The 14,500-nt window shown below is 39.7% G+C and overlaps 1 protein-coding gene across 6 annotated transcripts in view; it reads right to left on the bottom strand.

Moving 5' to 3' along the window:
- GRAMD1C (GRAM domain containing 1C) overlaps positions 1-14,500 on the bottom strand; it is a 58,481-nt gene that overhangs the window by 42,878 nt on the left and 1,103 nt on the right. For 2 of the 6 annotated variants that reach the window (XM_054088836.1, XM_054088846.1), the window contains exons 2-3: positions 14,228-14,299; positions 13,898-14,026 (exon numbers count right to left, since the gene is read on the bottom strand). In XM_054088836.1, coding sequence (XP_053944811.1) covers positions 13,898-14,026; positions 14,228-14,293 — 195 coding nt within the window. In that variant the 5' untranslated portion in view covers positions 14,294-14,299. Of the gene's footprint in view, positions 1-2,460; positions 2,593-10,394; positions 10,437-11,088; positions 11,155-13,897; positions 14,027-14,227; positions 14,300-14,500 lie in introns of those variants that run through there. The other 4 variants (XM_054088856.1, XM_054088871.1, XM_054088880.1 and 1 more) reach the window with 4 other exon arrangements.

Raw genomic sequence — 14,500 nt, 5'->3', positions numbered from 1 at the left:
CTTGTTTAGAAAAGGATCAGAGTCCGACTATATAAAGTCATGTTCCAGAAAAAAATATGTTAAATATGACTAAGTAGAGTTATATAAATAAGAAGCCTGTTAGAACCGAACTTCTCTTCACATTTACATCTTCAAGTTGTAGACATTGCAAATAATTTGAGCCATTTAGCAAAGTGCAGAGGAAAATTAAGCTACACGTTCTCCCAAGAGTACAGAAAAAAATGCTAATTGTTAGAAAATTATTTGATTGCACATATAACTGAGCATGCAAATAGTCAATCAGCCTCAGCAGAATAGTGTGCACATTTTTGATGTTTGGTAATGACAGTAATAACTTTGCATTTGCTTTGTTAATGTTTTCCCCTTGTTTTGTGACACCACAAAAACCATGTGACCTAACAATTTGCATTCTATAGTTTTGGCATGCAGCTATGAATACAAATGGCTGAGCACACAGCTAAATTCACCTCACCACTAGAGTAATATAATTCTGATGTGACCTGATTTTAAGAGATACACACATGCCTCCCACTGAATTTCAGTCTTGATATCAGTTACCAAAGTGCCTGGGATTCCAGAATTGAAAAGCCTATAAACACTCCGCCCAACCTTCCCTCCTTTTATGCTCTGAACTTTTATGCTCATTTAACCATCACAATGCGGCCAATGAGACTCATAGTTTTGTGCCTGTCTACAAGTAAGGAAACCCATGCTATTACCTCTACATGCACCTAAAGACCATCTGAAACTATAAGAAGAGCTTGACCTGTACTTTCTTATGAAGTTTCTAGACATAGTTGAGAACAAATTTGGAGATATTAGTTAGATTGGAATGAAAGTACTTTTTAATCCTACACTATCACATTAAAACAAATGTTAAATATACTGGCAAAAAAACTGTCACATTTCTACTGAAGAATGCATTGTTTTCCTCTCTCCAAATTAATTCAAAATCCTGCTTAGCATCAGGAGAAAGAAAAAGAAAACAGCCTCCAGAAGAACAACACACAGTCAGAGGAGTTTGATGTTATAGAAAAGGCTACAGGTATTCCTGAAACTTACCAAGTAAGGGAGAATGAAAAAAAAAAAAAAAAAAAAAGAAAAAAAAGAAACAAAAAAAACAAACCCCCAATCTAACCAACACAACAAACAAACCAACCAACAACAACAAAAAAAAACTTAGTGAGGTCAAAGCTTCACTAGGCTAGGGAAGACCTAAGGTAACAGCTCTGAACAAAAGCCTCGTTAAGGCAGGCAAACTTAAGACTTCATACTCTAAAACAGATTCAGGCAGACTTCTCTATAAGCACAAGAACAACTCCCATAGCACACTGAGATGACAGTCTCTCTGCTGAGGCTCTGTAAAACACAGCAAGTCTGAGAAGCCTTTCCATCAGAGAAATGCTGATCCCACTGCAGATATTTCTTCAGTCCAGAGAAGCTCATTATGACCATCCCATCTAATCTATAACATAGAAGCCACAGCTACCTCACAATTTAGCTCCTGCTTTAAAACCAAAGCTTCAATGACTAAATATCACTTTGGGAAAAAAAAAAAAAATTACCTTCTTAAATTGAAAGTCACTGCTGATGGAAAAATCCATCCTAGCTATGGATAGTTCTTCTAGTGGTCTGCTGGTGACTTATCTTCACTTTGTGAATTATTTTTGGATTGTAAACAAGTTACAATGTTTTCAATGTTTCTGGTGAGCTAGACATAGCATTGCAGGAGTCACTGCAAACATGCAGAAATCCAACTCATTTGCTTTTAGGGAATCCCAGTGGAAGCTCACATCCACACAACTACTCGTCTCCCTTACCTTTTCACAGTTCTAGGGCAGTTTTCTGTTTCTTCTGAAAACAAACGCAAGGACGTATTTTGAAAGTATCAGACTAGTTCTCTGTTTAACCCTATCACAAGCAAACAGCCTGGATCCACTCTGTTAATGTTCTATTTTCACTAACCACTCCTTGAAAGAATCACAGAAAAATTTTGGGTTAGAAACAAAACTTCCAATTATTGAATACTCATAAGCTTTACTAGGAGTAACTTACTGTTCTTTTCTTTGTCTCCAAGCACAAAAACATTAAACTTGCAGAGGGGAAGAATCATTCACAGGACTCGAAGAGCAACACCACCTTACTTAGGGTGGCTTACTACGCTGTGTACAGTACACTGTGCACTTCAACTGATGTGTACAGTGCCCACTTTTCTTTTAAAGAAGCAGCTATTTAATTACACCTGATTATCCACATAGTTGGATTCAACTCATAGCCATAGGAGGCATATCAACAGAAGAAACAAAGAAAAACTAGCAACTGTTGCCAGGGCAGGTTCAGCCACTGTATTCCCGAGGAGCCTGCTTTCCAAAAGTTCCCATGGTCTTGCGGAAATGGAAACAAACTTGTAAGCACAATAGGAGGGGGAAGAGTTTAAGGAGCAAGGGCTATTTTACTTACATTCATTATATGCTCTTCTTCATTCACCCTTAACTTCTGTGGAGAGGGGAGTCTCATACGCACAGGCCACTCTTCCTGTGGGTCACTGGCAGGCAGAGGGCTGCGTGCTAGGGTCATTATGTCTCCTTCTGCAGCCCAGCCCCCCTCTTATTTGCAGAGGCTTAAGAAGAAACAGATTTAAACACTTTAGTGACTGAGCAGAAAACAAACCAATGGTCGTTCTGCTTCAGTGGCATCTGTGTACAGGCAGGCTGGCATCCTGAAAGAACTCTGATGCAGCGAAGTCTTCCTTCTCTTGGAGATACAACACATTTAATTTCAAGTAAAGGATATTAAAAATACAGGTAATGAGCAAATACTCAAGCTACTGTACTATCTAAGGTGTTGTTTGTTTGTGTGGGTTTCTTTTATTAATCCTACAAGATCCCACAAACAAGGCCAAAGACAGAATCCCTAGTCCCCCCAAAGTAAGTGCTACTATTAACTAGTTCTCACAGGTGCATGGGGCAGGCACACTAAAAACATTAGACTATTATTTACCACTAACACTGGTAGCTTTCCAAAACCCACGTAGGAATAGTCAGAACTATTCCATTCTGGAGAGCTTCTGAAATATCAGATACTCACTAACAAACTACTTGACACCTACCATCATGAAACTGACTGAATTAGCTACTTTGAAAGGGAAGCTGCTCCTATTTATTTCAAAGACTAGGTCCAGTACATGAAGAATGCTGTGTCCTACAGCTCCTCAACAGTTGTCTAGACCTCACCAGCTCCACTGTGGGCATCTGTCTCACCAAGCCATTTTTGACCTGACACACGATAAGACTTGCTTTTCTGAAAAGCAGTCCGATTGTTTGACTACTGACTACAGAGGCCTGTATCACAGCTGTCTACCCCATGGTGTGACAGGAACTTGGCCAGACTGGAATGTCCTGATCACAAAGGCCTGGTCATTTCCTGCATGTCACCAGCCATCTTTTCCTTCTGAAAGCAAGGAAGGAGGTTTCATACTTGAGCTTTGACTACACAAGCACAATACAAAGTCATGGCTTGGAAAACAGCCTACAAAATCCACAACCGAAGTTGTCACAATCAATTTTGACAAACAAGAAAATTCATGATCATATGACATACTGGGAGCTACGCCGCTAACACCAGGTTGTATAATTAGAAACAGAACAAAAGTACCATTTCTGTGAACAACTTTAAAATTTGGTTCCATCCCAAGCAGAAAGAAGACTCAGACTTAATGCGTAAAAGAGGAAAGTTGTAAAGGTATTTCTTCAAGAACTTTAAGTTGCAGAGCCAGATAGAGATTTTTTTAATGTTCCTTAGAAAAAAAAAAAAAAAACAAAAAAAAAACAAAACCAAAACAGTAGAAAAGTTCCTGAAGAATTTTGTAACAAAGTATTTCTAGTTGGGAACACATGAGGCCCTCTCCTAAGTTTGTCCTTCAAGATCCTACCAGAACTAGCTCAGTTTCACAAGCCATTATATTTCATTGAAATAGGGTTCAGCTGAAGCTATTTCAACAAGGTCCTTGGGGAAACAAGCTTATAATCTACTTATCAATGAAAATAAAGCCTCTCATCATTTGTATTATAGAGCTTTCACTGAAAAAAAATAGTTTGGATTGAGAATATTCCCTGTTCATTCTGAAGCAATTGCTCCGTAGTAATCAGTACTTTCTGCAAATAAGCGTTCTACAGAACTTGAAATGGTGAAGTCGATGTACTTTCATAACAACTCTGATTTGGATATAAAAATCTCAAGTTTGATAATATAGTGAGGAGCAAAGCATGTGCTCCATTTCAGAAATAAAATTGACTGAGGCAGGAAGATAACGTAAATTCAGAAGTCATGCACACCCTACGCATTCTTCCTCCTCCTTCTAACTGCCAGCAGCCTGCTCCAACTCATGCAAATCCCTGGCCAATACTGAGGGCAGCCTCTATGGCTCCCTCCCACTCACCCACTTGTTCAGAGTCTGTGCTGGACACTATCCAGCAGACCTAGCTAGTGTTCTGCCAGCCTCTGCTTGCTTGCCAAACTGGAAAATACGCCGAAACACACCAGCCTTGCAGAACATGCACACAAATGCTGCATCAAGTGGTCAAAGAAAACTTAAGAGGTGCGTGCGTGTAGATCTGCCCAGCTCCAATCTAAAAACACTATCATCTAAACGGAGATTGGGAGGCAGATCCCAGTAACGTAGGTCATTTCAAGTTCACAAAAGTCCCAAAGGGACAGCAAAGGAAAGCACCATCACCAGGGAAACACCAACTTGGAAAGGAGTACTTAATTCCCAGCATTCCTCCTCTCTGCATCATTAATGGCTACAGTTCATGCACCAGTCTTAAAGGCAGAGTACATGTGTACTTGGTAACTCAGCATGAACCCAAACCTACTCTCACACAAGACTCTGCCATTGTCCACTTTAAGTGAAGCCCTTGCTAAGGGACATCCTCAGTCTGAGCTCTAGAGCAGAAGGGAGAGGAGACCAAGCCATACTTCCTGCACGCTCAAGCTCCCAAAACGAGCATGCTACCCCTCTTCTACCAGCTGCCCAGAGCTCACTTTATAGGTGGGGAGCAGGCACTCTCAAGTAAGGGATCTAGGTATTTGCATGCCCAACAGATCTCTCTGCCTACTCTGAAAGGGGAACAGCAGGCAGACATCTAGTTCTGCTTTCTTTGTGCTGTCTGTCCCTTTCAATATGCCTTTCCTAGGACCTGCTGCATTCTGCAAGTTACTATGTGAAGTCAGGCTCTGACTGCCACCTGCGCAGGGGTCTGTTCTGGAAGTGAGGAGGACTACAGAGGAACGAAGAGGCTGCAGAGGAGCTTCACCCTGTGCAGACCACAACCCGCTACAGTGATGAGGGGCTGTGGAACCCCTCGTTGCTGCATAGCACCACCCACCCATTCCCAGCTGCACGACTGCGTCCCTAGAAGCTATCACAACACACATTCGGTTTCAGAGCTTCAGGGGAAGAGGCAGGTGTGTCTGTGTTGCATTCACCTCACTTACTGAAGGCCCAGCCTCCTCCTACACGTGGGATGACCTCGGGCACTTGCAGAGCTAACGACTCGCTCAGCCGCAGGAAGAGATCCCTCTCCTACCACAGCCCTATTGAGGAAGCTGAAGGAAGAAACAGAAAAAGTGCATTTCAAGGCATTTTAATCATTCATATAATCAGAAGGAGAAGGTAATTGAACACAACGAGGCCATATTTACAGTAATTTTGCTAGCCACAGCTGCTCACAAGGATTAAGTAGCTGTCCTCCTGCACCTGTCTGGGTGGTGGCACTTCAGATCACCCGCATTTCTACCGTCAAGATCAGCTACAGATGTAAACAGCAGGAACCGGTTTCACCAGAAAAACTAGGTAACTCTTCTGCCTTCCCAAAGCAAAGCTAGGATAAGTCACAAGGAATTTTCATGTGCCAAAAGAGCAGAAAAATATCGTGAGGCAAATTTGTACAGAAAAATATTCACTGGCAATTTCTTTCTATCAGAAAGATGGTAAGAGGACTCAAAGTGATCTCAGAAAGTACCTGCTGAAGCCTGGGTACCAGCGTGACTCAGGCCTCAGAGCCGTGTCAGCATAAAGTGATTTAAGCGTGTTTCCTGTTTATAAGATAAAGGCTCCTTCAGCTCATTAAACACCTGAGTCTGCAAGTCTGCAAACAGCAATAAGACTGATGGTAGCAATAAATAATTGGAAGCAAAACTGAAACTAAGTATCTCTGAGTTTGTTTGAATAAAACACTGAAATGTTAATTCAAAATGTTAAGCAAGAAGTTCAAGAGATTTGAACACTTCCATAGAAAAATATCTTCCCTGACTCTGAACCAGCAACTAAGGCTCTTTTATCTCTTTCAAGAGGCAAGATGCTCCAATTTCAGATTTACTTAGCACCCTCATTAATACCATATGTAACTAGCAGTAACATCTTTGGACCTAGAAGTAAAAATTATGCATATAATGCCTCTGCCAGAGACCACATTTCACACTGCCTCCCCAAGACATCAGTACAAGCTGAGATCACATGAATCTTATGTGCCCAACTCTGCTTTATTATCGGGAAAAATCGTGGATCTGCACCTACCTTCTTGACTTCAAAGATGCTGTGATTTTTTTTTTTATTGTTATTTGTAATTTTACCACAAGGACTGGTGATAAAATGAATAAAAGGATTCAAAACCAAATTTTGTAAGGATTTAAAGATTTAGAAAAAAAAAAAAACCAAACAAAAATATCCCATGATACCTCAAGTTCTAAAACAAACAATACAAATAAGCAAAGCATTGTTTGTATGAACTCTGCTGTTCAATTGAAATGAGCGTCACCTTCCCAACACCAAGTTATCCTTTAGCTCAGAAAATTTGTCTGCTCCCCTAGTTTAATTTCAAGTCTTGTAACTACATTGTCCAGGTTTCAACAGCCATAAGCGTACTATTGTGATGCAACAGCAATTAAAAGCTCAGTCAAGATAATTTCCTTTTGGATAAAAAAATACATTCCTTTCTGACAGCAGTTTTATCTGACTCATATTTCTTCCTACAGCATGTGTGCAAAACAATCAGCCAGTAGTATTTGTTAACAACATCTGTTTCTTCACCTGATCTCTCTCTGCAGGCTGCCTAAGTAATTAAAAAAATTCAAACTGCTTTAGACTTACTTTACTCATTTAATAAAAAAGTCCAGATGTGGGGGGTGAGGGACAGAACATGACCTCATGCAGGGAATTAACTAAAACACAGTACTTCTGAACTCTTATCTTCCTTAACTGGCACAAAGTCCCACCATGATTACTTAATACACAAGTAGCTAAGTCAGAACCAAAGAAGAGCATACCTCAGTCACACTTTTCCCTCCTTACCCTCCCAGAACCGGACTCTGGCACCTCTCATCTGTATTTAAGTTTAGCAATAATCCTCAAATATTGCACAGAAAAAAGGTCACGAAGGAAACAAACACTTCCCTTCGTAGTAAGGGAGACAGCAAGATATATTTTGAAAAAAAATAAAAAAGGTCTCGAAATATTTATTTCACTTTCACTTAGCACTTCAGATGTAATAACTGATCTGTGCCATTTACCTTCCAGCAACTCACAGAAGTATACATAAATATTCTGGATCAGGACTACAGTGAAAACTAGTACCAATGTATTAAACAAATCACACAGTAGTTACATAGTTAACACAGTAGTGACTGCAGCCAATTACATGAACTGTGTTGGTATAAACTACACTGGTCACCCCATTAGGCCTGCGGCTAGCCCTACTGCATTTGAAATTACATGGAAAATACCACTTACTAAACAATTACCTCAAAGCTACTTTTCTTGTGAAATATCTAAACATATCGCTTCCTTTTCTACATTAGAAACCAAATGCAGATCTCACTCTTAGTCATTTCTATATTGAGAGCTGCTACACAATTTGATTGAACTATTTTCAGCAAAGACAGACCATACATAATTTTTCTTCATCTTTATGCAAAAACAGAATGCCAAGGGTTAGCTCTTGGGAGATGTGTATCAGTACAAGCAGATCAGAGTGACATTTACACCATGCTTCACAATCACACACCTACACTCATTCTGAACTCCAGTGGGAGGTGTCCCTGCCCATGGCAGGGGGGTTGATCTCCAAGGTCCCTTCCAACCCAAACTATTCTATGATTCTATGAACAAGGGGTAACACCTTGAGTCCTGATGGGTAGAAACAGCAGAAAACAGAAGAAGCTGAGAGGTCACATGAGCAGGCTGAAGTCCTTAATGGCGTTATCCATCATTGCCCTAGGGGCTTTAGGGGGTTGCAGTAACAAACACAATCTGAACATATTACCCAAGTTAAAGCTTGTGCATGAATATCCCAAGCGCAGTTTTTACCAACTCTCCAAAGCAACTTCAATTTAAAAAGCACTACCTCAGAAAAACCACTTATTCTATGTGATTTCAAAAATGCTGCTGGTATCACCAAGGAATCTCAACATAGCTCAATTACTGTATAACCATCTGCTGCATAGGATGAGACAAAATATAACTTCCAGAGTAGTCATTAGCAGAAAAGCCACATACTCTTGTCTAGAATGTCTATTATGTTTTTGGATAGGGAAGTACATGTCTCAAATTATCTAAACCTCAACAAAAGATTTCAATTTTTGGTTATTTTTCCTTAAGCATCACCTGGATAATTTGTCTACTCCCAGGTGTGGCTAAAGAATTAATTAGATGTAACATTGAACAACCCAATCCTGTAGAGTTTTGTTTACTTGCCATCTTTCTCTCCAAAGGGATGCAAGTGGCTCACCTGTACCAGATTCGAAAGAGACTATGTTACACCACTGCTTCTTTGCAGAGGGACACAAAGCCCTAACCAAACCAAAGACCAAAAGAGAGATTAATTTCCATCTCCTAGATTTGCCTTTTAAAGCTTTCACTCCATAAGCAATGAACTCCCCTCTTATTAAACAGACATCATAATTCAACCAACTCCATGCTGGTTTTCTGAACTATAATGCATTTCTGATGGTTTTACTCCCAGTGATTTACAAAATACGTAACTCACACAAATCTGAACTATTTTCTTCTTCATCTATTAAGCTTAACTTTCAGGTTCTTCAGGTGCGTGTACTAATAATTCTTATTATGTAGAACTCCCAACTGCTGCAGCTGGTGAAAGCTTATTTAGACAGTGCACTAACTGCCAGTCTTTGCTCAGAACAGGTTGAAAGTCAGTGGCAGTCACATCCATTCCAGTGCTCAGTTTGGAACTGCATCAACAACAATAAAGAGATTCCCAGGGTGAAAATAAGTGAGAAAAACACTTCAGCATCATCAGCCATGTCCAAGGGCTAGTCAAAACCACAGTTTATCTTGTCTTACCATTTTAAAACGCTGCTTCTGTATATTCAGTGCTGTAACAGGACTTAAAGAAAAGCACCTATTCTAGAGATCCCAGAACAGGTAAACAAACAGCGTGCCAGCACTACAAGTACAACAAAAGCTATTTATACTAAAACTACAACCTTTCAGAAAAAATAGTATACTGTGCTTAAGATTTTTTATTCTCTTCAGAGACCTACAGGATTTACTCAATGCTCATCCTCCTCCACAAACTGCTTCACATCAGCAAATAAAAAGAACGCTAAAAATTATCCTCTGACATCACAAGCCACGTTGTCTTTCCTTTACAACCCAAGCACTTGGAGGCACAGATAAGAAAAGCTTTCTTGAGAAGTAACACACCAAATATACAACCCAGGAGACGAAGCAACTGTCAGGGTCTTAAATACCATTCTACCAAAATAGTTACTGATTTAATCAGCCCAGTAGACCATTCCCTGAGTGAACACAAGTCTTCAGAAAAATGTAGAAGGAGCATTCAAACAATAGATGCAGGATATGTTTTATCTAACCCTAACTAATCTTGGGCCCCACAGTACATCAACTTGTATATGTGCTGGAAGAAGTTATCTTCCAAATTGTAATGTAAATCTGCATCCCTCCTGTGCTGGTTTGAGTCATGTATGTTTACTGCATTCTTGGCACACATTCTCACACACTCCCATAGACTAGTTCTTGCTCACAGAAACTAAATACATGTTTGTTAAAATTCAAAATCCTTTTCCAAATCTTGTGCAACCTCACTTGTATTATGAAAAATAAAAGGCCGATTTGCACTTTTTACTGTATCGCTTGCTTCCACCGTCATACTCCATACTGAGCAACTCTTTAAAATGACATTACATTACAGTCAAATTGGCTTTTTTTGAAGCCTCTCAGTATTTTCTGACACTTTTGGCACCTCACATTTCCAAATTCCTAAACAAGCCTCCCAGATAAAACAAATTTTCCAAGAGATGTTCATTTGATTTCAAATCTTTCCACCTACCTTTTCATGCAAGCAAGGACTTACTTTTTTGTGCTTTTTTTCCACAGGCATTCTTCTTATTGAAGGCAAATATAAATTTTGACTGTTTTTTACTAGAAACTATAGAGTCTCCAGACAGAGCACTCCCACTTTTGATGCAAGTATCCTTTTCATTACTTTCCTCACTCGCTTTTATCTTCTTCATTACAGGAGGAGAACACTTAATATTTTTGCAGGTTTCTTCTTCCAAGAATATTAAGTTTAATTATATTTCGATGTGAAGAGTGTAGAAAGGATAAAATGAGAATTCAGAATCTTGAGACTGATCTTCCACATGTAACTTAATTTCCAAAGCATGTTTGACTTTCATCATTTCTGTTGGCAGTTGCCACAACTACAAGCCTTTAAATCAAAATTAGATTTAAGCTTTGTAGGTTCCAGTAAAGAAGGAAATCACTGAGATTAAGTTTGTAAGCAAGCTTTCTTCCTCCCGTGAAGTTTCAAAGTCTAGCTTTGTCCATCTTCACGATGGACAAAGTCTAGCTTTGTCGGCAAACAAAAAAACCCAAACCAACAAAACCAAAAAAAACCCACCCACCTTTAAAACAGCAGTAAGTAGCATCACCAGTTTAAAATGTGCTTATAGAGAATATTTTGAGAAAAATATTCTTTTTTTCAAAAATTTTCAATAAAGCTATCCAAGGTATTTATTTTTTCTTTTAGAGAAAAACATACGTACTGTAGGATTCTCATCTTTCTCTTCCTTCCCTGCTAATTTTTCTGCTACCATTCCTTCTCTCCACTCGCCCTAGTCAGGAAAGAGATTATATTCCAGAGGCTCCCAGCCCTAGCTTGCTGCTCATCATGTGCTTACAGCACCTATTGAGCACTCAATACTTGGCTGGACTTCCAGCAGCATGGCACAACTGCCTACTCCCACTCAAATCCACTAAAAATTGAAGTCAAACCAGTCAGACTAACATTCACGTTTGGTTTCCATCAAAGAAGCAAGAGTACACACTTGGAAGAAATGAACCCTTGGAGCAAACCAAAGTTGTCAGAAACGTGCAACCTCTCAAAGCAAATAACCCAGGCAACCAAAGCTGAGCCCTGGATGTTACTGCAGGTTACCCTTCCTATTGCAGTAATTCCTTAGTTCTACTGGAGTAGGAATGAGCATAACAAACCCACACACACCACAGGACACTAAGGTCATCCTCTGTCAAATGCTAATGACACACACTTTGCACACTGCAACAAGTTGCCTTCCATGTTATCACCTACACATTTACTATGACTCAATATTTAGGGAGTTTTAACCATTTGTTTATATACTCAGCAGCTGATCATCAACCATGGAAGTCATTTTAATAAATTTTCTCTGTCTGGAAGAGCGGGGAAAGATTCCAATGACATGTTTTAATTAAAGATCTTAATTCTTACCTTGAATTTGTGATTATCTGCCTCTTGCTACCTTCAAGTTCAATCCCCTTGAGGCTGAGAAAACACATACCACACTTTTCCCTTATAACCAGGCTGCTAGAGGCTTTCAAAGTTACTCAGTGACATGAATGGTATAGCTAGAGCTTTACAAGCCACAGCGCTATCTCACAAGAGGCAAGTATTTACACAATCCCTTTGTTTTAACTGCAAGGTCATATTTGCGGAACCAGATAAGTGCTAACTTCAAACAAATACCAATGTCTTGAAGTATACATCATAGACAGAAGGCAACCATTTAATTGTATCGGAGAACACCTAACGCTCTCAGAAGTTGACACTTCACTACAAAATCCAATCCCCCCCGAAGTTATTGACACGCATTACTATGGAAAGTAGAAAGTGGCACTGTTGGGACATACTATACCCTACACTGCACATGCCTAAAGCTCTGTTCAAAGAGACTTCTGATTCTCAGCACGTGTCTCAAAACTAAAAATGCAATGCCAATAACAGCACAGTTATATTCTTCATATATCATAGTTTACTGACTTTATTTTAGATTGCCAAGCTTATGAAGGGAAGACTGAGTTTCTAACTGCAAGTCCAACAAACTGACCCCAAGACCTAAACAGGTTTCTTTCTCTCAAGCTAACTGCATTAACAGTTGTATACAAACCGCTGAGAGTTAGTTTACACAATCTAATCTGTGATCTTACAGGAGCACAGCTGGCAGTTACAATGTCTGCGCAGCATAATATGCTATCAACTCAAGTGCAGAGACATAGCTGGGCACAAGCAGAATGGCCCTGTATTGTCTTTGTCACTGTAGGAACAGCAGAGAAAGTACTGAATGATCCAAGCACACACTCTCTAGCAACACAATTCCATGACCTGCTGAGATTCGTTTGGCCTGTCCCATTTCTATTGGCTCCAGACTAGTGTTGCTCAGTTTAAAAGAACACATGTATTTGAAGAGGGAACAACTTTATGCTAGGGTCCAAGAGGCAAAATCTATATTTTCACCTTCAGGACACCTGGTTAGCTTGAACAGGAAAAAGGAAAAGACATACAAGCTAGATTTATAAATAAGGAGTTAGGAAATCTGATCCCCCAGTTCCGGTCACAACTCTGCCACAGGTCACTGATGGCCTTTGCTAGTTACTTAATCTTTCACCTGCTAAACACAATGAACACTCTGGTGACCTCATTGGGACAAGGACACAGTAGTCCAGGTGATGTTCCTATGAACAAGCTGAAGCATGTCAATTTACTGAAGCCACCTGATGCAGAACCTGAGTCACACTGTCAGAGCTGTGAGGAAGGGAATCAGTCTCTCACAAGATCAGGTGTTACCCTGCCTGTGGCTGCACACACAAGTGTTCTCCTTTCCTATCAGCAGGAACCCATCCACCAAACTTAAAGCAAAACACTCTAAGCTACACCCTTAAGTTTACCTTCTCTCATGGCATTGAAAAAAAAATATTTTAAAAAATAGAAAAATAAATCCATCAAAAGCAAGAGGAGCGTTTAAAGACAGCACTTATAATAACACCTTCCACTTTCAGTGAGGCTTCTCCCTCCAGCTTTCTGCCCTTCTTCACAACTCCCATTCTTTACACAGAACATAGGAAGCTTATTCACTATTGTGGAAAACAAGTGTTTGTTCACTTGACAAAAAGAAGACACCAAGAAGGCACATCAGAAGAACTACCCAACAATGACAATCAAAATCCAGCCCTTACTGCTAAAAAGCATCGGTGTCTTTCTAAAGGTATAAAGAGACATTGGATAGGTTAACAAGCCATGGAAGGAACAGGGAGACAGGACTGGGCACAGGAACCAGAAGTCCTGTCACTAACTTGATACATGACATCAGATAAACAACATCACCCCCTCTCAGTTTCAGCTTGCCCTTTAGCAAGCTGATAAAGATAAAATTACCTACCCTACTACATAGGTGGAGAACACTTTACTAATTCATAACCACAAAGCAACTTGAGAACTTTGGATATAAAGCTAGTACATATACACAAAGATACAAGTTAAAATATACACGTTAGATTTATAAACGGAACACAAGACAGAAGAAAGATAAAACACGTTACCCAAAAGCTCCAGTCAGCACTCCAGCTATACTGAGCAGGACTCTGCATTTTCTCTGTGCACGAACTAAGAGTCTCCTCTGAATCAGCAAGTAGCTGGCTAATAAGACCATGATCCACTTCATGAACTTCCTGTGAACAAAGAAGCAAGGCATGTAACTCTAAAACAGAGGAGAAAGGTGAAATAAGATGGTTAATCCATTTAACAGCTATACATAAATGAAACTTGGCATGCTAGTTTCACCAAGTTGAATGCCATGGAAACACCTCCCACTGACAGCCTTTTCATTAATTTTGTTTTTTCAAAGAATACTATATTTAATTATTACTTACACTTTTATCAGAGTATTTTATTTTCACAGCAGCCCCCCACCTTGCACACTGAAGCTGCACAGACATTTAGATCTGGAATAAAACCAACACAAGACACCACTGCACAACATGCAGAACATCTCTAGAATCTATGGGAGCTTTCAAAACTTCAGAAAGGCCACGCAGATGCAGCATTTACCACCAGAGGACTAACATGTAGCATTATTATTACACAAATACATCAAATATTTACACTTAATACTACTTAAGCTGTAAACATATATTTTGTGTATA

This window comes from Cuculus canorus, chromosome 1 (genome assembly GCF_017976375.1).
Source record: "Cuculus canorus isolate bCucCan1 chromosome 1, bCucCan1.pri, whole genome shotgun sequence".
Classification (NCBI taxonomy): Eukaryota; Metazoa; Chordata; class Aves; order Cuculiformes; family Cuculidae; genus Cuculus; species Cuculus canorus.
Note: the sequence above shows the minus strand (reverse complement) of the source record. Positions and strands in the feature narration are given on the sequence as shown.